Genomic DNA, 23450 nt, shown 5'->3' with positions numbered 1-23450 from the left:
TCTCGATATTACATCTTTCTAGCATAATTCATCAGATAGCTAGCGCCATCAACCCTATGATGATCTTATTTCTCATGTTTATCAACATAAAGATCTCTTAATAGTTGCATCCATCTATGCAGGAGCTCAATCGTGCAGACCTCATCAGCCAGCCACTATCCTAGTGCCATGCATAGTTTAGAAGCTCTTATAGCTCTCATGCCTATAGAGTGCCATCCATCTTGCCACCTTGCATCCATTGAGTAGATCAATACTATCATATCAGCGGTGTAACAATCCATCCTCTTACCAAGGTATGGGAAGATATACTATGGTATGGTCCTGTGGAGTTGTTAGCGTGGTACTTACCCCCTTTTACCGCCTTATTGAGATTAGTCCTAATATAGCTTAGTGTCATACACCATATTTCAGGGACCATGGTAGTTTACTAACCTCGTCGCCTGCCTACACCTCTGGTCGTTGCCGTTATCCCCTGCCCTGCTATGACCACAACTCCTAATTAGATGAAGGGTTGGATAGGGAAGCATTATCTACGTGCTATAAAACGAAGCTATCTTGAAATGAGTCCCGTAAGGTAGTTTATTAGGCCTCAGGAGCTGTTTCAAAGGGCTTGTATTACGAAGTAAGTTAGCTTGATGGTGGCGATGTTTTTTTAAAAAAAATTTATAAATATGTAATATGTTTGTAAAAGGCAGCTTTAATACCATAGTCGGTATTTAAAATATGGCAGAAAAGTAGGTCGAAGAAGTACTGTTTTAATAACTCCACAGGGCTATACCATAGTATATCTTCCGACACCTTGGTAAGAGGATGGATTGTTACACCGCTGATATGATAGTATTGATCTACTCAATGGATGCAAGGTGGCAAGATGGATGGCACTCTATAGGCATGAGAGCTATAAGAGCTTCTAAACTATGCATGGCACTAGGATAGTGGCTGGCTGATGAGGTCTGCACGATTGAGCTCCTGCATAGATGGATGCAACTATTAAGAGATCTTTATGTTGATAAACATGAGAAATAAGATCATCATAGGGTTGATGGCGCTAGCTATCTGATGAATTATGCTAGAAAGATGTAATATCGAGAGATCGACATGGTACTCTCTTTATTTGGGAGTCCAATTCTCTCTATTAACTCTTTCTTGTATAATTCTGAACTAGCTGGGAGATCTAGGAAATCTTATAAATAGGTATTCATTGACCTAGCTAATTCATCCTTCATCAACCTCATCTTCACTCTTCACTCATCTCAAAAACGCTTTTCTAAGCTTCCTCAGCTACCTACCAAAGTATGCTCTTTCCTTCCAGCTTTACTTCAGGATCAAACTGACTCGGATTTGTTAGAACAGCCAAAATGAAGTTCTCATTCGCCGCCCTTGCCATCCTGGCCACCGCTGCCTCTGCTCAGTCCTACCAGAATGGATAGTATGGCCAGCAGCCCGCTCCTGCTCAATACGGACAGTACGGCCAGCAGCCCGCTCCCGCTCAATATGGACAGTATTACCAGCCCACTCAGCAGCAGAACAAGTACTCTCCCGCTGAGGAGCAGGCTTGGCACGGATGTGTCAACGGTCTTCTTGACCAGTTCAACCTTGGCAACGCTAACTCCAAGGCTGGCTGTTCTTTCTGGAGCTGCCTCGAGGAGCAGGCCGGCAAGTACAACCGTGGTGGTGCTCTTGCCTCCCTTGGTCAAGGAGTCAGCTTGGTTTGCAAGGCCTCTGGATTCCTCCCCGTAAGTCATTCTAATTCATTTACTTTTGATGGTTTTTAACTTCCACTCAGGGCTTCATCTAAGCATTGGATCCACTCGGTACATAGTACATAGGTAACATTTGTGGTCTTGGCTCAGGTTTTTATCAGACATCCAAGTCTGTTTTCCCTGTGCCTTCATGCGAATGCAAAGGCTTCTTTTCATGAAAAAAATATGACCTCCTTATGACTCTATTCCTATACTGTCCCAGTAATCCTACTTTAACCATGAAATAATCCTATCCGAGAAACTAGTTTATGGCCCCTGACTCTTTCATGACTACTATAGTATGGCCCTATGGAGTTGTTAGCGTGGTACTTACCCCCTTTACCGCCTTATTGAGATTAGTCCTAATATAGCTTAGTGTCATACACCATATTTCAGGGACCATGGTAGTTTACTAACCTCGTCGCCTGCCTACACCTCTGGTCGTCGCCGTTATCCCCTGCCCTGCTATGACCACAACTCCCAATTAGATGAAGGGTTGGATAGGGAAGCATTATCTACGTGCTATAAAACGAAGCTATCTTGAAATGAGTCCCGTAAGGTAGTTTATTAGGCCTCAGGAGCTGTTTCAAAGGGCTTGTATTACGAAGTAAGTTAGCTTGATGGTGGCGATGTTTTTTTAAAAAAAATTTACAAATATGTAATATGTTTGTAAAAGCAGCTTTAATACCATAGTCGGTATTTAAAATATGGCAGAAAAGTAGGTCGAAGAAGTACTGTTTTAATAACTCCACAGGGCTATACCATAGTATACTGTATAATATGCACTTTCAAGGCCAGTGAAAGACCGCTGCATGAGCGAGACAGATATGTCTAGATCGTAAATCCTGCATGTTGTGGGGTTGGTTATGCATCTTAACCCTGCATATATATGACTTCACGCATTGGCCCGCATCCATTCTTCAAGGGCGGGAGGGAAACTCTGTGTTATCAGCTCAATTCAAACTTATCAAATAGTATCAGCGATTTGAGAATCAAGATACCCACTTATGTCAAATGGTAAGAATACTTAGGAAGCTTCACAAACATTCAAACCCAGGCAATGACCTCGTACATCTGAGCCCCCGAAATGTGTATGCAGGGGTGCTAAAAATGCTTCACTAAAGTACGATAAAGAAACAAAAAGTGATATCCAGATATAGCCAACAACCGAACGAATCCCCAGCTCCGCGATACATCAAAAAGAGCCCTGGGGTGATCTGCAATGCTTCCAGCCCAAACTTAGAAGCGGATTGGATGTTCTCTACCCAAATATGATCAATGGTTGAGCTAAGCCGACATCCAATGAAATCGACCATCGGAACGTGCATAAATCTAGGGCATCTAGTTGTTGCTCGATTAATCCAACACCATCCAGACCCTCAGATCCTTCTACAAACAGTGACTTGCAACCTTGAAAACACTTTTTCAACCCAAACTGAGTGTTCTTCTTGACAAATGGCTGAATTCCAGCCTTTCAGCAAGATCTGAATGCATAATCGAATGGGAAATACTGGGATCCCTTAGAATCGAAATAACACCTGTACTGAGTGCAATAAATCTCTAAGGCGATGTATCTAAAGCGCACCTCCATCTTGCCTGAGAAGAACCCAATGCGTCGTAAAATTGGAAAAAAAAAAAAAGAAAGAGTCAAACCAAGGCGTCTACATCTACTTCCTGCTCATTCTTTTCTTATTTGGGCATACTCAAGACCAGACCGAATCTTCAGTTCCTTGTACGAATATCAATCTGCAATACTTCTCCTTACAGCACAGTGTCTACGTGACAAATGATAATTTTTAACCTTCGAAGGCTGACTATCCATTGGAATGGAACCAGCATGAATCCACTCTCAATGTCACATATGCGTGCACCAGTATGTAGTCCTGGAGCTTGGTTCTTGCATCATGAGATGAGAAATCGGTGTCTCACTTTGTCACGCCTGCAAGCCTCCTTCGTAAGGGCCTTCCGAGGTCTCTATCCGGTGTCAGTGAGGTTCCATTTCCAATATGGATCGACATGACCATATTGAAAGCATATGATCTGTAGACTATTACTTTTGAGGGATTTTATTGCATTGAATGTTTTACATTATTGCTGCGTACATTCAGACCGCTGACGGGCTACATCCATCCCAACCTTGAATTGCCTTGATCCTTACTCAGGCCATCACTTGGCGCATGAGCTCAACTGAGCAATTTTGACAAGGTTGGAAAGGAACTGTATGTATGAAGTTCACAGGTAGCAGGTAATCATCTTGACAATACGGCTATAATTACCTCCGCTCCCCAGCTCACTCTTAAAAGCCAGTCCAAGAAAAAATCCCCATTGGATCTCAACTCCTCCAGCAACATGGCAAAGATGCGGACGGCTTTAGCTTTGTTCCTTGCACTTTTGACCACTCAGGCCCAGAATATTCTCACTGGCCAGAGTCCCCCGCGAAAGTACTCCATCGACAACATTGTCCCAACCACTGACAAGGCCTCTGGTCACGTTAAGTGTTGTCCCGAAGGTGCCGAATTTGACGGAAAGAGCTGTGTTCTCGCCATTCCCATTTGCCCCGAAGGCAGCCAGCGTGATGGTGACAAGTGTGTTTTCCACTCCAAGCCGCTCTGTGACACTGGATACGATCTGAAAGATGGACTCTGCGTGACTACTATACCTCCTACCTGCGAAGATAACACCATCTTGAAGGGTGCTCACTGTGTTCTTGAGGGTACTGCCAAATGTGGAACTGGATACGTTCTAGACGGCAACGTCTGTGTTTCCCTTACACCCCCTTCCTGCCCTGACGGTCAAAACTTCAACGGAAACTCTTGTGCCTCTATCAAAATTCCAAAGTGCCAAGATGGCTCAAAGCTTGAAGGTGGGCTATGTATTGATGAGAAGCCTCCATTTTGTCCATCCGGAACCAAATTCGACGACACAAGCCTCAGATGTACCTCAGAGAAGGTACCTGGTTGCCCAGAAGATACCATTCTCCAAGACCAGCAATGCATCTCAAAGGTTGGCCCTCGTTGCCCTCAAGGAGGTGACTTCAGCCCAAAGACTGGATCTTGTGCCATTATTGAGCGGCCTAGCTGTCCCCAGGGAACCATCTTACAAGATAAAAAATGCATCTATAATGGTGAGATGCAATGTGAGCAAGGCACAGAACTTTCAACTGATGGGGCCCAAAAGTCTTCCCGCTGCTGTCCGTTGAGTATGACATGGGATGGAAAGGTTTGCTCTACAAGGCCAATTGATGGAAAGTGCCCTGATGGTACCCCTGCTATCAATGGACTATGTGAGAAGTACTCCAACCCTACTCCAAACTGTCCTCCAGGAACGAAGCTTGAGAATACACAATGTGTCTTGCAGCAGCTCCCTTCCTGCCCTCAAGGAACATTCCCTGAAGGCGAGCTATGCAGTCTTGTCGTCAAGCCGGAGTGTGCCAAAGATTTCCTCTTGGTGGGTGCCGACTGTGTCTTCCATAAAACTCCTGTCTGCCCTGATAATACCAAGCCAAATGGAAACAAATGCATCAGCTATACCACTCCATCCTGCGATAAATCTGCTCATTGGGACGGAAGGCAGTGTATTGTAGACGGCCATGCTGTATGTGAGGAGGGAATCCAATATGGTGATGACTGCATTATTGGAAGTCGACCTGTATGCAAGGATGGTGCTTCATTCGATGGCTCCAAGTGTGTTTGGAACGGAACTCCTGAGTGTGCTCAAGGAACTGTTCTCAACGTCAATGGATTATGTATCACCAACACAACTCCTCAATGCCCCCGGAACACCAAGTTCCAGAACGGATACTGTGTGTATGGCTCGCCAAGCTGCCCTGATGGTCAAGTTCTTCTCAACGGACGCTGTGAAACTGCCGGCAACCCTGAATGCCCCATCAATTTCTCCTGGAAGGGAGGAAAATGTGTTCGCGTGGTGGAAGAGCACTGCGAAGAAGGCTATATTCTCAAGGACGGCCAATGTATCTCTACCACCAATCCTGACTGTGGAAAGCTGACTTTCAACGGCAAGGCTTGTGTTGCTGAGAAGCCCCAATGTCCAGAAGGAACCTACCATGAAGGTGACAGCTGCTTTTCCGTCATTGACCCTCACTGCCCACTTGGATTCAAGATTGAGGGCTCGAGGTGCCTTTCTGAGAAGTTGCCACAGTGCCCTACTGGAACTGACTATGATAAAGTCAGCAAAGATTGTGTTTCCATCAAGACCCCCGAGTGCCCTAAGGGCCAGACATTTACTGGAACCTACTGTGCGCTTGTCACTGGTACTACATGTATGGACTTCCAGTTCTGTGATACAGAATCTTATGGAAAGGGATGCTTGAGTACGCCCGGCGAAGGAATCACCTGTGACGAAAAACATTCCCAGAAACCCGCTGATACGCGCCAACCACCTATTGGCGTCCAGCAGCCTATGACTGGCGAGTGGTCTGGCAACTGGAATGAGCGCCCAAACTCTGGACCTGGCTACAATCCTACCACTGGGCAATTAGGCAACTGGAACGAGCAGCCAAGCACTGGGTCAGGTTATAACCCGGGCTACAACCCCAATGCCGGACAGTACGAACAGTCTGGTAATTGGAATGAGCAGTTAAACACTGGACCTGGATACAATCCTACCACTGGGCAATCAGGCAATTGGAATCAGCAGCCAAATATCGGGTCTGGCTATAACCCTACCACTGGCCAGCCTGGTAACTGGAACGAGCAGCCAAACACTGGTGGATACAGCTCTGGAAATTCGGGCAACTGGAACGAACGCCCGGCTGTTTGAACTTCTGATCAAAACAATAAGGGCCGGTAGTCGGTCTAAGCCTTAAGCTTGTGAAGGCTGGCAGTAGTCTTCTTGACTGGGTTCAGTTTAGCCTCTTTTTTTCAAAGCAAGTTAACTTTGCACCTGCGGACGTTCCATTTGTTTTTTCCTCCTTTCATTGAGAATTCTTTCAGTCTTTCTAGGGCCTGTTCTAGGCCTAACCACTCCTTGGAAGTTTTGGTATCATCCACAACTTGACATTATCTTAGAAATTTTCAAATCGAATCAATAGCAATTTTGGGCACACTGATTCATAGAAATAGAGCCAAGATGAATGTGACATATGGATTATGTACCAAGGTACCTAGGTAAGTAGTTCCAAGGTGGGGTAAATATGAATATGGCACTACAATAGCTTTCCATGGTTATAACATAGGTGGTTCTGTTTCCACGGTTCCATTGTTGTTTTGTTTTGTTTTGTTTTGACCTAGTATCTGCGTATAGATAGAATAGGATCAGGCTAGTACTAGATCAGTTAAAGGGATACACTAAGTGAATGCAATGCAAAACGCCTACTTAACTAGTACCTTAAGTATGGACATGCATGTACTCTGTACCCGTAATATATGATTGGATTTAGAACAGATCCAATCAGAGGAGCTTAAATGGAGTGAATCACTTTGTGCTTAGTTGATGGCGAAACATTATATGATTTGGGGGCTGATCAATGAAGAGGATTAAGTAAGAAAGAAAGAGCAGAAGAAGTGACGTCGAGAGTGTCGAGTCTCAGGTGGCCAGTTTCGGATCGCCACTTACTGTTGTTTTCCCCACAGCCCCTCCATACCAAATTTCTCAACTTCTCCATTCTAGAGAACTGATATTTTCCAACTTCATCACCATCGGTGTTTAGAGAGGAGCTTTCCCTCACACCAGCATCGATGGCGTACGATGCTTACTCAACTCCTAATACCTACATGGATAACATGAATGACTCGGACCTTCCTACCTACTCACAGCCTCCATATCCATCGCCGTATGAGAATGACCATCTCAATATGCCTCAGCCGCAAATGCCGCCTCCACCTCTTTCGTCTGCCAACGCATCAAGCAGAGACCCATATGCAGAGTTGCCCCGAATGCAGATTCCACAGACCCCTCAGTTTCCCCAGAACTCACAGAGTACTGGGTACATCAACGATGCCGTAAACTCGGCCGTCAATAATGCAAACTCTACATCTTATCTGTCCCCGGACGTCCTGTCGCAGATCACAGCGACGGTCATTCAACAGCTGAAGGCTTCTGGTCTAGATAATCTCCCGGGTCAGACCCCACCACCTCTGCGATCGCAGTCGCAACAGCCTCCATGGTCTGCTGCGCCAGAACCAGTGCCCCGACCACTATCGGCGTCGCCCCCACCAGTTCAACGAAGTGAATCGATTCCCCTTCCAAATCGACCTTCTGTGAAATTTGAGCCGCCCCAGCCTTTCCCCGTTTCCTCCACAGCTTACTCCTCGAGTGATGTCCGTGATGCGCGCCCGATTCCGAAGCCATCACCGGATCCTCTTCCACGTCGCACCGATTCAATCTCAAGTCATGGTAGTCAAAAGCCGGATGCGCGCCCAAAGGGCCCTGATCGGGACACTACAGTAATGGAGATGACGACGCTTGAGAGAATATGGGGAAAGCTTTTTGAAGATGACATTCCAACGAAGAGGCTTGGTCAGTTCCTGCGTGGAGTTGCTTTTCATTTGGTAAGACATCTATCACTGGCAAATGGAGGTAGTTTTCATACTCATTCATTACGTAGATTGAGGATTATCCTCCGGGTAACACTCTCGTTATCACCCCCGCAAAGCTGCAGAAGTTCTACGAAGAAACAGGTATCTCGTGGGATCCTTATCCCTGGCAAGGTTGGTGATAATACTTGACCTGATGAAAAGCATTCGTCTAATACAGTGCTCCGCAGACATGTTCGATGATCGCACATCTTCCATTTCAAGGCTATTCCGTGAAGTGAAGGCAGAACACCATCTTGTTCAGCTGGACGATCTAAAAGAGCGACCAGATACCCCAGGTCTCACGCCCAAGGGATTTGAGAAATGGGCCTCTTTGATGATTCAAGCTCACCCTGATCGCGAGCACGAGCGACTGCAAAAGGCCGTACTGAATATGCCCATCAGCAACCCAGATGACAGAAAAGAGCGGTTCCCCAAGGAGCTACCTCGTCGCCTGTTCCCCGAGGTTGCTGATTTGAAATTACGAGAAGAGATTGAAGACTATATTATGAAACATTGCGGTGTCGACTTGCCTTACATCACTGATGAGGAGCGATCAAAGGCTAGTCGTCCCAAGAAGTCTTCCAATAAGACATCCTCCCCTCCCACGGCTACTGCCGGAACTAGCTCTACGGCACGAGAGCGATCATACGAACGAGGCCGGCCCCCAGCTACTCCTTCGCCAGCATCGGTTGTTGATGAGGAGGACGAAATTATCACTTCCGCGCCAATCGAACGTGAGAGAAAACCATATACCTCACAGCCTGGACGGGGAAAGAAATACGATGAGCCATCATCCGCTCGTAGTTCAACAGAATCTTTCACTACCCGTTCAGAAACCCGACCGCAGAGTTCCTCTATCTGGCATGATAAATACGATCCACTGTACTCTCGCGCCGGATCTGGGCATGCCCCGTCGCGCCAATACTCTAAGGATTCACGCAGCCCTTCTCGTGCCTCTCGTGGGAAATCTCACACCACTGACTATCGACACTCAGAAAGCGATCTGCTTGGTCGCGACCATGTCCCCAGATATGGCGGTGTGTCTGCCAACGATCCGTATACAGAATCCCCAACATCTGTCCTTCCCACCGATACAAATGATACTCGACGGTACAGAGACCATACTCATACTTCGCATGCTCGTCATGGCAGCCGGACTGGCGAGGACGAGGGCTATTACCGTGGCATGTTGGGTGGTGATGGCGGGGGATCCGCCCCTGAATACAAGTACTACCATTGATGAATAGTATTTTCGGCGCCCCCTTTTTATTTGCCCTTCCATAGGATATTTGGTTGATCTCGGCGTTTCCTGTGGTATGAAGATACCTGTTGGAGTTTTAATGACTAACGATATCTCATGTCCGACTATTCTACCTCTGCTTTTCTTGATACATATTACTTTACATATCTGCATTAAGGTGTTTCAATTCAAATATTATTGAGCGAAATCAGCTTTGACGGGGATTTTTCTATCAACTTCCCAACAACCGGTAGTATGATTAACCGTTCACAGTGGAAGTCGAAAGATTCGGATCTTTTGTAGTTTCACGTATAGCTTCTGAGATCAGTCCCAAGACGACGCTCATTTCTTCAAACCCCTCTTCCGCTGAATATCAGCCATGAGTCGAAGACCATCCTCTCTACAAGCCGCCGCCTCTTTAGCCCTTTTTTCCTCCTCCCTCGCGTACCGTTTCAAGATATGTCGTAGATCCTTCGCTTCCCTCTCAGCTTTCCTCTTAGCCCTACTCTCCACCCTCCTCCTATGCTCCAAAGCCTTATCATCTTCCCCAAGCGCCTGAATCTGCAACTGCCTGATATCCTCATCAAGCAACACCCAAGGCTCAGACAATACCCCAACAAAAAACTGTAATCGTGCATCGATAAACTGCAGTTCCGCATTCGTGTCTCTCACCTCTGATACGCGCTCAAGGTTAAGTTGCATCGTGGACCGAAAGTTGCTCAGCGTACTTTTGACTTGCACTAGCTTTCCAGGCATCAGGTTTGAGATGTCGATGATATTGCAGTCTGTCGTGGTGATATGTGTTGTTTGACCAGGTAAATTGTTAGGAATCCCTTCCGCTGAGGGCTCAGCTGTGTAGAACTTTGTCTCATCTTGAGCGATAACTGGCTGGACGAATCCTGTCGTTTGTTTTTCTTTTTCTTTAACCTCAGCATGCAAGACAATGACATTGATTGTTGCGCCAGTACTATCATCTATCGTCAAGATAGTGCGGCGATAGACTTCTGACCGGGCAACTATCATGCCTAGCACGCTGACATAGCGGATTGGGTGATTTTTGAAGAAGAATAGGTTTTGGCCTAAGTAACAGTTACCATGTCTGCTCTAGTCTTCAATATGTTTATCATTCCTTACCTTCAAATTGGATTGGTCTTTGTAATTGGTGTACATCCGCAACAGACATTTTCACCCAGGTGAAGTATGTAGGGGACGCTTGGAAGCAGAACGCGGGGTAGAACACTGGCTCCACATCTTTAGTTGTCGCCATATGGTCATCTTTTCTGGTGCTCTGTTCTAATTCCTACTTTAGTGAGAAGGGAAGGAATGACGGTCGAGTCTATTTAGTCTAGAGGTCACGTGTTAATATAGACTTGTCAAAGGCCCGATTCCATTTACAGTTAGTCTATTTTTAGTCAGCATTGGAATCCCACAATGGGATTCCTACCATAGTTACACACACACATACTTTTCATACGCCTACTGCACTCTCATTTGCCCACTAGAATCCACTATTCTTTGGTAGTCAGACCTCCATTTGACAAGACTTGACTTTGATAGGGAATTGCTAGGGACACCACAAAACCAAAGCTTATGTCAGCCGCCCACCCCATCAAAAAAAATAACAGCCAAGTCCCATACGAACGGATCACACCCCAGAACACCATAGTAAACTCGAAAAAATTGAATATCATATCTCGAAAACCACGACTCCGATAAGATTCAAATATACGGTGATATTTTACGATAAGGTTCCTCATAAAGAAAAAATTCATTTAAGTAAATTAGATGGATAAATTATAGCGGTACCATAAGTTACAGTGTAATTTATCTATTTTAGTTTTAACTACACTTCACTTGATGATTTTCTAGTCTTTCTTTCAATATATATATTTATTTTCTTAACTAGAAGTAATCCAGATTCAAGATTTAAAATGATTTTGACGTGCGGTTGTTGAGATATATGGTGTATTAGGTTGATGCGCTCGTCCGTGTGATCCGTTGTATGGGATTTACTTTAAGGGCTGTTATTTTTTTTTATGGGGTGGGCGGCTGATATAAGCTTTGGTTTTGTGGTACCTAGCAATTCCCACTTTGATATGACATCTTACATAAGCTGACCTCATCAGTTAGTGTCACCTGATTCGAACTTGATGTTGACTTTTAGAGGTGAATAAGAATGAGTACTTGGATATTAGACTGGTCAAAAAGGAGGGAAGACTAGTGCAAATACTGCAAACAGAATGACTAATAATATGACACTTGATCGCTAGATTCGTGGGTGACTAGCAGCATGAGGCGTTTTATAGAGCTAGGAGACTCAAGTCAAGGTAGAACCAGACAGTCGCTGGCCATGATGTTCGAGGCCATGCCACATTTCGCTAAGACGTCACAGCAGTTTCGACGCCGCAAAGGCAGGATAAGGCCATAACGTAGCTCTCAGTTCGTTTGCAGGAAATGTACCGATTTACATTTATGAAGAATGGATAGAAATATAACATGAGATTAGTTACTGAAGCCTCCAGGGCTGCATATCGCTTTAAATTTAAATGTAACACCCTACATCCATCCGTCGTCTGCACCCTGATGGCCCCTTTAGGAATTCCTTTCAGTATCCCTTAGAAGGTTCAACTCCTCCTCTTCCTCGACACTATCCTTACTCCATAGGTATTTGATGGCCAAACATTGACTATACCTGTATGTGGAGGCCTTGAAGAATAAAATGCAAATCGCTGCACTAATCAGGAAACCTGCGATAAACGATTCAACAAGCAGCCCAGCTCTTGCATTCATGGCAGCGGTTAATCTGGCGAATCTTGCAGCTTTTGCGGCATCAGAGACTTTCATAGAACTTGGATCATCGGCTTTCAGCTTTGGTGCACCCTCAGGCCAGTATGCTGGAGGGTTTGTATGATGAACGGTAGAATTCCCCATGGACTCATATTCACTTCCCAGAGCCTCAGCAGAAACCCATTCCATATACCCCCTTGCAATATATGTAGTTTCGAACCCTTTCTTTGGAATAGTCCCAATCTCGGTGCTGACATTTCCGTTCCATGAGTAGAAACGCCAGTAAGATATTCCTGTTGCCCCGTTCCAGCTCACATGGAAAGCTGTGGTGCTTTCTGATCCATTGACACCGTAGCAGAATGCAACAAGATCAGGAGGCCATTTTGGTCGACCCACCCAGGGGAATTTATACGCTCTGTACGTATCAAGTCTGTTCGATGCAAACCTAGCCTCCATAAGTAACGTTCCATCATGGGCAAACTCACTCATATAGGCGGCCGCGCTCCATGACATAAGCACATTGTTATTTGGAAGTGTTTGCATGTTTCCACGTGCAAAGCTTATTCCTTTATCTGGACGGGGATACCGATTCAAGAGTCTGGCTTTCAGGGTCATCAAGTTGAGTTCGACATACATGCCCGCAGATGTCGACTCAATGGCTCCGTGGTTGTCGGCACCGTTGTTCAAGAAAGACAAGACCACATGAGTGGAATTGCTAGAAATAAACTTGGCGTCATGTTGTCGGTGAAATTCAAAATCCATCTCAAAATCGCTGAGGAGGCCACCAAGTCGCCATATGATGAATTGAAATTGACGATCAATGAGATAGATTGTGTCTAGATGGCGTGCTGAAAATAAAAAGTTCCCATCGCTATCTGTGTCAATAGAATTGCCATGTAACCAGTCTCGGGCAGGGTCTGGTTCTCGGGGGTCTAGGACAAAGGACTCCATAAGTTGAATCTCATCTGGGAACCATTGGCTCCTATAGAGTCCGGTTTCTATATCCAGTTGTGCAAACCCAACACTGTAGGCCCATACATTTCGGTCTTGGCCAAATTCAGCCATGCTTCTCCATTCATTCCGGGCAATGAGAGTCAATGCCACTGGCGGCTCTTTCACCATAAATTCATGCATATCTTGGATCTCCGTTGGCCGATTTATTTGATAGATGGGTTCATAGTGATTGTTGTATATGACTGCTAAGCCGTCTTCGGGTGAACCTTCGAATGGCGGGTGCATCTGCCAGGAAAGGTGTGGTGAAGGGCCAAGCGTATTGACCACGCGGAAGTCATAGGCATTCCTGTTCGGGTAATCGCAGGCGCCGGCCCATACAAGTTCCTATCATGAAAAACAGTGAGTCAATGATAAAGGTGAGTGATTTCATAGCTACATACACCATCTTGATCAAAGATATAAGGTCCAACTTGGCACGGCATCCAGCGATTTGTGAATTCTTCACCTCCATATTTGAAGTATGGAGCAACAAACCAGTAGCCAGGAGCAACACGAGATCTATCGTGGTACGTGATATCCCATTTCAAAATTCGATGTCGAGGGAGCTTTTTCGGGACACCATGTCAGAGACTGGTATAGAAGTGATATCTGCTTTGTGTACTGACTGTTAAATAGGAATTGAGATCGTCATCATTATAAGGATCAAATGCTATCACAACATGGACAAACAGGAACAACAAATTCCATAGAGCCATTTATTCGAATGTTTTGTTTATCGCCCCGTTGAATCACGACATGGAATTTGTGTTTAGGAAGAACAAGAGCTATGATATAGATCCATCTCGCATATATACTTTTTTCCACTTTCCATCGGAGGGCGGAAACTGATTTTGGAAGCAATTTAGTTGTGAAGTCTCCACACACAAGTAGATCATGGTATTAAACTTCGTACTTGGCGTTGTAGTGAAACGGATACAGCGGCTTTGGCCCCAGAAAAAAAAATATGGGGCGAATCCTTCCAGGGCTATCATTAGACTCGATCAATTAAAAGCCTCTGAATTAAGATGGCTAATGTCTTGCTTACGTCCTCTCTTCGCTTAACTTCTTGGCCTGATGATATGGCCTCGGCATATCGTTTAGATGCTGAATATGTACAGAAGCCTGTGTCGGGGGCTTAAATCAGTTGGTCAAAAAGTGGGTTGAATAGTACACATGAGAGGTAGCTAATATTGTTGAGGCTGATATAGAAATTTGAGTTATCTAGATATTTGACGAATTCCGAATAAAAATCTATGATTTCCGAAGGACAGCTTTTCAAGGTTGTATTGATGTATGATGTATTGGGTATTTTTTCAAAAAAATATGGACCCACCGGGGCAAGCCCTAAATTTGCCTACCTAAGAAGGGAATCAGATCTGCTAGCAGAAATACCTCTTAAGGTTACAAAGTCGGTTACCATAGGGCGTGGTGAAATAGGATAATGGACCAATTCATGGATATCAATTATTTGAATTAAAAACTAAAAAGATAAGGGGAAAAAACACCAAGTAGAATCAAACTTCGCTGCCGGCAGTGAACGCTTTGGATAAGTTTAGTACACTAATATTACATTCGATATAGGACATATTAATCACTCAAGGACTGCCTGGACAGGAGTCAAAACTTTGTTGCCTGTCAGTGGACCAGGACCACACCATCCATATAAATCACAGCGGCATTTTGCCTCCGTGGGACATCTAAAGAAATATCAGTAAGGGAAATCAAAACACCATGTGGGTTCACATACAACACAGCAGGCATATGGAAGATAATATGCCATAACTTTTCTGCTAACCAGCCAATTCCATAATTGTCGGTTGCATCAGTTGTTCCAATCCACCGCATAATCTTGTGGTAGGTTTCCTTTGAATTAGTCTGTATTTGTTCCCTTGACAAGGCAAATTGTGCACAGCACTGGTGACCAATATCCTCGGGGAAATCTTGGTATTTCATCCCAATAAGATTGTTGAGGATTTCCGGGAGCTGATCGAGAAGGTATTGATATTGCTGATCATGCTCTTTAGGATCTTTCTGGTGCAAAGTACTCGGGCAACCCGGTACTCCTGCACACCGTAGATTCACATAGCCGTAAGCTTTTATTGCCTCAAATCGCAGACTTCGAAGCACCCTAGATGTCTCAGGGCCCGCGATATCGTTATGCCATTGCGTCTCTCTCCCGTGAAGGAAGACAGTATATGGATGAAGATGGTCATAATGGTCTGCAATATAAGAAAGATAGGCGCTTGCCTCGTGGCCTTGGTAGAAGTGGGGGACTTCTAGACCTTCTTCGGGGATAAGGTCCATATTGTAGATATATGGTGTGCATCCACTAAATGAATCATATGTGGTTAGAGAAATTTGTCCAAGATGCTTGACGGAATGGAAATATCTGCTAACCTTTCTCTGCAAAGTTCATAAATCCATTCAACGTCGTCATCAAATGTTTTGGCTGCGACAATCGCCCAGTCAGGTTTAAAAATTACTGCCTCCTTTCCAGGGTCCTCAGTTTCATGCTTTGTGATGACCGCAAGGGCATCTGTTTTCACGCCATATGCAATGAAAAGAGAAACAAACACTGCTAGTGATATCAGCAACTTGACAAACCGAGGTTTACTAGTCCAGACATGGAGCATGTTTGTCCCTGAAGATCTGTGTTTTTTGGATTTTCGATCTGGAGATATTGACATTGGGAAAGATAGTTGGAAATGATAAATGGGTCCTGGAAGTTTTTAAATATTTATCAGTTAAATGTCGGGTTTTAGCACCACGGGCGATCTTTCGGTATCCCAAGCAGTCCTATATTTAGGTGTGTTATTTATATTACGCAACAGGAACAACAACCCCCAAGTCTCGCTTAATATCACTTAGTTCATCTTTCATAATTCAGCTTTAATCGGCTTTCATAATTCAGCCCCAAATCATGTTTGTTCTTATCTTAACCCCCAATTGTGCTTACAATACGGAGTAGACCGCTAGACTAATATCCCGTCTTGGCCCCACATCTGATAGACCCTATATATTAGAAAAGCACATCTTAATTTCGTGCAAGTAGTTCAAACCTGGGGCGAAATCCTTTGAACCAAAATTAAATGAAGAGGGACATAATCGAAGGATCAAACTCCAATATGAATGGCCATGAAATTCTGAAGGATAAAGCGAAGGCAAAAAAGTGATGTAAATAACCCTGACAATCTTGAGCTTTTAACTCTGGTTCCGGCCTATTTTGAGGTAACTTTGCCCTCTTGAAAAAAAAATCTCGCTGAGTTTCATCAAGTTCCAAAAAAGTCATCATGTTATTTACACATATTCTCTTTCTCCTCTTAGGTGCTGTCGCTACAGTCACTGGCTCCATCGTGGTAACTGGTTGGAATGCTCTTGCTTGCGGTAACGAACCACAGAGAGGGACAGAACTCTTCACGATGGGTTTCGAAGATGCGATGGACGGATGCACAAACACCGGACTTGGAGAAAAGATATTCTCAATAACGGCCACATCAGACACAGATATGTCTGAAATCTGGGCCTACGCGCTTCCTAACTGCAAAGGACAGCGAAGATTGATCGAGCCGGAGACCTGCCTTAATCCCGACATCAACATCAAATACTTCCAATCCTATAAGATTACTTTCAATTTCTCATAATGATTATATTATTTCCGGTATGTCTTGAATTGACTTCAGTGGAGTATGACAGAAACACTGACCAAGGTTGAATTTCAGGTATACGGTTTCCTACGATGCTACCTAGGCAGCGGCTTAATGTCCATATTTTCAACATTCTCATCAACCCTGTGGCCCCAGGGCCGCTGTTTCTTGCACCCCGTTGACCACTTTGCTACTGGTTCTCCCCGAGGTCGTCCTCGACCACTTCGGGTTCCACCCACACCTCTACCCGCGGTGCTACTAGAAGTGTTGTCGTCAAAATGGATGCTGTCTTTGGCAGTGATTCAATAGTCCATGGGTGTGACCCTTAAACTGTGGACCTCGGGACAGCTAATGTGATATTGAGTCATATTAAGATACTTATATTTTGAATTCGCACGAAGAGTGCTTGCGTTGGAGCAGGAGGTAGAAAGTTCAAGGGTGCTATCAATTCAATCCATCCAATTTCTTATATATATTCCACTGGAGCAATGATGAACCTGCGTATTCCAAGCTATGACTGCTTACCCAAGGATGGTGCTTACTTATCCACGGATTGTTTGACTATAAAGTTATTATGAGCGTGGACCTTCCGAAAAATTTCGAAATTTCAGCAGGAGCTTATGAAGTATTCATGGATGGGTGTAAACGCTTTTCTTTCCAAGGGCTTGAACTGAAATATATAAAAATAGTACCTGATATATCACAAGCATCGAGGAAAGCCTAGTCAACCCTTGGAAGATATCATACATGGACGGCACCTACGTAAGCGGTGTATTCGACAGAATCAAGAATCCTCGTACTATACGATGATCAGTCTTGAATACAGGTTAGCACGCCTTTTTTTAGTCAGGTACCATTCGTACACTTCGAGAAGTTCACAGGTCTCGACCGTCTCGTATAGCTGCCCTGGGTCGCTTAGAAGATCGAGATCGGAGATTGGTCTGGACCCTGGTTGTCGATGGTGAATCCTTAAAGATACATAAAGCCCACATTTAGCAGTGCCAAGAGCACACCAGAACACTTCTCATGTTCGGGTGTGCTCTTGGCAGTGTAGTGAGCTCTTGACAGTGTAGTGAGCTCTTGGCAGTGTAGTGAGCTCTTAGCACTAGAATACAGTTCAGGCAGGCGGTCTGTACTGCAGAATCGTGTTGAACTATAAATTTAGAAAATAGTCATAAAATGAATACGCATACACCTCTCCTCATATTTTTGACTCACTATCTTCACTGTCCTTTCACTTGTGGTTTGTGGTAGTTTTCTTCCGAGCTGAATCGACCTGCACGTCATGATCGTGCTGCCTAGAGCGTTCCCCATTTCACTAGGTAATGAATGTTGTGCAGGTGGGCAAACCTATCTGAACTCAACTTCGGAACTATGCGATTACCAAAATTCATCTTATCATCAATACGAATCAATTCGTCGGCCTTCATGAAGTTTCAAGGTTCTTCAAGTCGAAAATCCACCTAGGACCTACTACTACTACCACCTGGGCACTTCAACTTTGGCTCTATGTCCCAAATTTAGCATTTTCTACATGTCATAAGCCGTTTGGATAGTAAATATTAGTACGTAGTACTCAGACTCGAAACCTTGGGACCTCACCTGGGCAAAAGCTTGTAGCCCTATCTATAACCTGGGAGTTGAATATTCAGTACTCCATAGACACGCGCAAGTATTTAGTATACTTTTTTTTTTCAATTAAATCACAAAGATTAGTGAGTCCTTTTCCATATCAGAATCACAAGTCTAATAAAGAAGATTCTCACCCTCCATCATCCTCTTCTTTGGATTCCTCGGTGCTTCCTCCTGCTTCCTCCTCTCCTCAACACTGATATCGTCAACATTAGTCCCCATCTTGGCCAAAGCCTCCTCAACCTCAACCTTTGAATTCTCATGACCAGCTGTAGCAACAGTGAGAATCCGTCTTTCCAACCCAGCCATATGCTCCCACTCAACACCAGCAGCAGTAAGCATCTGACACCCCTCAGAATCCCCAACGAAAGTCGTCGGCTCCTTAACGCCGAAGTACACTTTATGGATGCCCTCTCGACCACCTTCACGAGTCCGAGTAATGCGCTGCACACAGGGCGCATTGCCTGACAGCCGTTTTCCGCAAGGCTCCATTGTGACGTACATGATGAGTTTACGGCCCTCTTCCACTGGGAGGGCTGTGCCTACTTGGTCCTCAGATACGTTTTTTGAGGCGGCAAAGTTGGCAAAACAGCATTGCTCGGCGTGTGTGTTGCCTTCTAGCTCCATGGTGTATCCGGTGGAAAGGACACGGTCTTGGGCAAACGTGGGGTCGTTATCCTGTCGGGAGAGAAGTATGGCGCCGACACGGAAATTTGTTGGTCGGGGAGGTGATTGCTCAGCGAGGAAAATGCATTTCTGCAAATAGGGGATATGAGGGGACGTATTGGCCATGGTAGGGTGTTAATAGATCTGTGGCGGTATGATTGACAGGTAAATCGGGAGGACTCAAGAAGAAGATCAAGAGCAAAAAAAAGCGAAAAGCGAAAAGCGAAAAATAAAAAATTGATTGAAGTTCGAGAGATGATTGATCTTCTTGTAGTGATATCTCTCGTATCTCAAAGTAGACCGTCAAGTAAATAAGAAAGTGAAGATCGGACTGAAGGCGGGGAGTTGCAGCAGAATCAATTATGACGTGAATCGGCGCGTCAATTCTCGCGTTTAATTGAATGCGCGGTTCATCTGTTTCCTTCTCCCTTTCCACCTCATCTTTATTCTACGGACACTTATTTTCCCTCTATCCTCCACAATCAGACCGTTAAAATGGATTTTCTCGATGACCCGCCCAATGTGGACCAGGATCTATACCTGCTTCTCGGTGTTACTGCCAATGCCACCACGGCGGAGATCAAGACTGCATACAAGCGAATGGCTCTCAAGCACCACCCTGGTATTCTCTCGCTCAACTGGCCGGCTTGACAATATGATCTGACATAGCTAACCAATTGGTTTATAACAGATAAGGTCCACGAAGCTTTGCGCGATGAAGCGAACTCCCAATTCCAAAAAATCGCCTTCGCATATGGAATCCTTTCTGATGACGCTCGTCGTAGGGCATACGACGACACTGGCCGTACCACTGACGCTGAATTTGAGTGGGCCGATTTTGTGCGCGAGCAGTTCAAGGCTGTCATTTCCGACGATATGATCATCGACTTTAAAAACAAATATCAGGGCTCCGACGAGGAGAAGAATGACTTGTTGGACGCGTATGTGAAGAGTAAAGGTAATATGGGCAAAATTTACCAATCTATCATGTTGTCAAACCCCCTCGATGACGAACACCGCTTCCGTGAGATTATCGACAAAGCTATTGCCGACGGCGAAGTCGATAGTTTCAAAGCTTACGTCAAGGAGTCTGCCAAATCCCGAGCGGGACGGTTGAAGACTGCTCGCACCAACGCCAAGGAGGCTGAACAGAGCAAGAAAGAATTCGCCGCTAAGAAGAAAGCTGCTTCAAAGCCTGCGTCTGACAGTTTGGCCGCCTTGATCGCTAATCGACACGCTACACGCGAAAGTGATAACTTCATTTCACGAATCGAGCAGAAGTATGGTGGTGGGAAAAAACGGAAATGTAAGGAGCCGTTGGAGCCGTCTGAGGAGGCTTTTGCTGCTGTTGCTGCGCGTAAACGATCCAAGCCATGAGCAGGAGATCGAGCAGCTTAATGATTTTTCTTTTTCCAAGTTTACAATACCCTACGGGAAATTGGACGAAAAATGCGTTCCATTTTTCCCTTTTACTTGATATTTTATCTCCGATTTCTCTACTCTCTCCTTTCGATTCCCTGCGCTTCAATAGACTTAGGGCTGAGATAGGAGAGCTCTCTCAACATACTTGACATGCCTAGCCACTACAAACTCGGATGGCAGATCTGATAAAAATATTTTTCAAGCTCTAAGTAGATTGCAAGACTAGACAAGGGATAGATTGAGGGATTACCGGAAGAAGCAGACGCAAGACCAGGGAGATAAAACAACGTCGCAACAAGTACAGGCGCATGAAAGATATATGCAATAGGAACTAAGGGTCATGCAGGGAAGATCGGCTCCGCGTTCTTGTTTATTCTGCGAAACGGCGCAGAACATTTGAAAAAGAAAGCCCGAGATAATTGGAATACATAAGTCACAGTATTTAAGCGTCGATCAGATTTCCTTCACCGTGCTTCTGTTCTTCAGTAGAGTTATCCCGAGTGTCCTTGCTGGCAAGCTTGCGGGCTGAGCGGGCGTAGAACTCGTCCAGTACACGCTTGGGGATACGGTTCAGCAGTTCCTTGGGGTAAATGCGGAGCAAGTTCCAGGCGATGTCGAGAGAATCGTAGATAGTGCGAGACTCATAAGCAGATTGACTAATGAAGGTGCGCTCGAACTTCTCGAGGAACTCCAGAGAGAGCTTGTCTTCGGAGGAAAGAGCTTCCTCACCGACGACTGCCTTCATGGCGGCTGTATAGGGAAAATTTTTGTCAGTATAGGAAGAATTGGAGGAAGAGGGAAAGACTCACCAGCATCACGACCGATAGCGTACTTGGCGTACAGCTGATTAGACACATCGGAGTGGTCCTTGCGGGTACGTCCCTCTCCGATAGCAGACTTCATTAGACGTGATAGCGAAGGCAGCACGTTAATGGGAGGGTAAACACCCTTATTGGCTAGTTGACGATCAATGAAGATCTGACCCTCGGTAATGTAACCAGTCAAGTCAGGAATGGGGTGAGTAATATCTAGCGATAGTCAGTAAATTAAAGGTTGGTCGTTAATAACGGGGCCTCTCATACCGTCGTTAGGCATAGTCAGAATAGGAATCTGAGTAATAGATCCGTTACGGCCCTCGACACGTCCAGCACGCTCGTAGATGGTAGCCAAATCAGTGTACATGTAACCGGGGTAACCACGACGACCGGGGACTTCTTCTCTGGCAGCAGAAACCTCACGCAAAGCATCACAGTAGGCGGACAAGTCAGTCATGATAACTAGGACGTGCTTCTCCAACTGGTAGGCGTAATATTCGGCGGTGGTCAAAGCCAGACGGGGGGTAATGATACGCTCAATGGTAGGATCATTGGCCAAGTTCAGGAAGAGAGTGACACGCTCCATCGAGCCATTCTCTTCGAAATCGCGAGTAAAGAAACGAGCAGTCTCCATGTTGACACCCATGGCAGCAAAGACGATGGAGAAGTTCTCCTCGTGATCGTCGTGAACGCCCTTGGTAGGCTTGACCAGACTGGCTTGACGACAGATCTGAGCGGCGATTTCGTTGTGGGGCAGACCAGCCGCAGAGAAGATTGGAATCTTCTGTCCACGAGCAATGGAGTTCATGGTATCGATGGCGGAAATACCGGTAGAGATCATTTCCTCGGGGTAGACCTAGTCAATTGCATCAGTAAGAGCTCCAATATAACCTTTTCGGTGTTATAACTGCATACCCGGGAGTAAGGATTGATGGGTTGTCCGTTAATATCTAGGTAATCTTCCGCCAGCACCTTGGGTCCCTTATCGATGGCACGGCCTGAACCATCGAACACTCGACCCAGCATGTCTTCAGACACACCCAGCTTCAAGCTGTGACCGGTGAACTCGACCTTGGTCTGATGGTGGGGTCAGCGAATCCATTATCATAGTACACATCGTTATCGAACTGTACCTTCTTCACATCGATACCGGAAGTGCCCTCGAACACCTAGTCGCCGAACAGTGGGTTAATATCCAATTCTCTAAAAGGAAGTATTGCTATCGGCTCATACCTGTACCACAGCTCGACTTCCTAAAGTTTGCAAAATACGATGTCAGTATTCGTCCGACGTGCTCATCGCAGGTAAGCAAGGGTATACGTGAGCTTACCTCGAGCCTCCAGAACCTGGCCGGAACGCTCTGTGCCATCAGGAAGCGTCAAGGAGACAATTTCATTGTAGCGGGGGAATTTGACCTATACCAGACAAATGATCATCAGTCAGGAATGCCCATTGTGGTTCCGATGGCCAAGCGGGTCTCTCACATTGTCAAGGACGACCAGCGGACCGTTGATACCTCCGATGGTGTTGTAGCGGATACGGGGCTTGATATTGGTCATCCGGGGATCAACAAACTCAGCCATGGCGGGCGATTAAGGTCCTCCACGGGCGAATGAGACAAGAATGGTCAGAGGGGGTGAAGTAGAAGGCGGGATGCCGAACTGGGGGGATCCAGAGCCAAGCTGTCTCCGAGCTTGGGCGGTGACTCATCACGTGATATCAATTCACTTTTGCACTTCTTATGCTCGCAATATAACAAATTATGGGAAATTGTCTAAATTGTTAGTCTGCATAAAACTAGCTACTGAATGGCGAATGACCTGAAGCCCAGGAGAGGGGTGAAAGGAGTGAAATTAACAAATGTCCAGGCCATGAATATAAAATTACAAGTTTCTAGTCACGAAGCTAAAATAAATAAATTTTGTGATGCATTCACGAGCAATGAGGTTTCTAAGAAACCAGGGTATCAATAT

The 23450-nt window shown here is 45.4% G+C and overlaps 10 protein-coding genes across 10 annotated transcripts; 5 read left to right on the top strand and 5 right to left on the bottom strand.

The window, feature by feature from the left end:
- Positions 1 to 1358: 1358 nt before the first annotated feature.
- Positions 1359 to 1798, top strand: N7495_004048 (uncharacterized protein; the record flags this gene model as incomplete). The annotated part of the gene is made up of 3 exons (XM_057206699.1): positions 1359 to 1406; positions 1467 to 1736; positions 1787 to 1798. 3 exons carry the CDS (start codon positions 1359 to 1361, stop codon positions 1796 to 1798), a joined length of 330 nt encoding a protein of 109 aa, XP_057064379.1.
- Positions 1799 to 4091: 2293 nt separating this feature from the next.
- On the top strand, positions 4092 to 6521 carry N7495_004047 (uncharacterized protein; the record flags this gene model as incomplete). Its single annotated transcript, XM_057206698.1, has 1 exon — positions 4092 to 6521. The coding sequence occupies one exon, from the start codon at positions 4092 to 4094 to the stop codon at positions 6519 to 6521; it is 2430 nt and encodes an 809-aa protein (XP_057064378.1).
- Positions 6522 to 7438: 917 nt separating this feature from the next.
- On the top strand, positions 7439 to 9518 carry N7495_004046 (uncharacterized protein; the record flags this gene model as incomplete). Its single annotated transcript, XM_057206697.1, has 3 exons — positions 7439 to 8251; positions 8308 to 8410; positions 8467 to 9518. 3 exons carry the CDS (start codon positions 7439 to 7441, stop codon positions 9516 to 9518), a joined length of 1968 nt encoding a protein of 655 aa, XP_057064377.1.
- Positions 9519 to 9860: 342 nt separating this feature from the next.
- Positions 9861 to 10785, bottom strand: N7495_004045 (OB-fold domain-containing protein; the record flags this gene model as incomplete). The annotated part of the gene is made up of 2 exons (XM_057206696.1): positions 9861 to 10597; positions 10653 to 10785. 2 exons carry the CDS (start codon positions 10783 to 10785, stop codon positions 9861 to 9863), a joined length of 870 nt encoding a protein of 289 aa, XP_057064376.1.
- A 1325-nt stretch (positions 10786 to 12110) lies between these two features.
- N7495_004044 (uncharacterized protein) lies at positions 12111 to 14014 on the bottom strand (the record flags this gene model as incomplete). Its single annotated transcript, XM_057206695.1, has 3 exons — positions 12111 to 13643; positions 13700 to 13864; positions 13925 to 14014. The coding sequence occupies 3 exons, from the start codon at positions 14012 to 14014 to the stop codon at positions 12111 to 12113; spliced, it is 1788 nt and encodes a 595-aa protein (XP_057064375.1).
- Positions 14015 to 14933: 919 nt separating this feature from the next.
- On the bottom strand, positions 14934 to 15931 carry N7495_004043 (DUF3431 domain-containing protein; the record flags this gene model as incomplete). Its single annotated transcript, XM_057206694.1, has 2 exons — positions 14934 to 15627; positions 15696 to 15931. 2 exons carry the CDS (start codon positions 15929 to 15931, stop codon positions 14934 to 14936), a joined length of 930 nt encoding a protein of 309 aa, XP_057064374.1.
- A 657-nt stretch (positions 15932 to 16588) lies between these two features.
- Positions 16589 to 16939, top strand: N7495_004042 (uncharacterized protein; the record flags this gene model as incomplete). The annotated part of the gene is made up of 1 exon (XM_057206693.1): positions 16589 to 16939. The coding sequence occupies one exon, from the start codon at positions 16589 to 16591 to the stop codon at positions 16937 to 16939; it is 351 nt and encodes a 116-aa protein (XP_057064373.1).
- A 1749-nt stretch (positions 16940 to 18688) lies between these two features.
- N7495_004041 (putative DRAP deaminase) lies at positions 18689 to 19366 on the bottom strand (the record flags this gene model as incomplete). The annotated part of the gene is made up of 1 exon (XM_057206692.1): positions 18689 to 19366. One exon carries the CDS (start codon positions 19364 to 19366, stop codon positions 18689 to 18691), a length of 678 nt encoding a protein of 225 aa, XP_057064372.1.
- A 369-nt stretch (positions 19367 to 19735) lies between these two features.
- On the top strand, positions 19736 to 20617 carry N7495_004040 (DnaJ domain protein; the record flags this gene model as incomplete). Its single annotated transcript, XM_057206691.1, has 2 exons — positions 19736 to 19862; positions 19932 to 20617. The coding sequence occupies 2 exons, from the start codon at positions 19736 to 19738 to the stop codon at positions 20615 to 20617; spliced, it is 813 nt and encodes a 270-aa protein (XP_057064371.1).
- Positions 20618 to 21104: 487 nt separating this feature from the next.
- N7495_004039 (H(+)-transporting V1 sector ATPase subunit B) lies at positions 21105 to 23060 on the bottom strand (the record flags this gene model as incomplete). Its single annotated transcript, XM_057206690.1, has 8 exons — positions 21105 to 21412; positions 21472 to 21690; positions 21745 to 22333; positions 22393 to 22554; positions 22611 to 22646; positions 22711 to 22730; positions 22808 to 22892; positions 22962 to 23060. 8 exons carry the CDS (start codon positions 23058 to 23060, stop codon positions 21105 to 21107), a joined length of 1518 nt encoding a protein of 505 aa, XP_057064370.1.
- Positions 23061 to 23450: the final 390 nt, after the last annotated feature.

Source organism: Penicillium taxi, assembly GCF_028828555.1.
Source record: "Penicillium taxi strain IBT 34144 chromosome Unknown utg000003l_segment0_segment0, whole genome shotgun sequence".
Lineage (NCBI taxonomy): Eukaryota > Fungi > Ascomycota > Eurotiomycetes > Eurotiales > Aspergillaceae > Penicillium > Penicillium taxi.
Note: the sequence above shows the minus strand (reverse complement) of the source record. Positions and strands in the feature narration are given on the sequence as shown.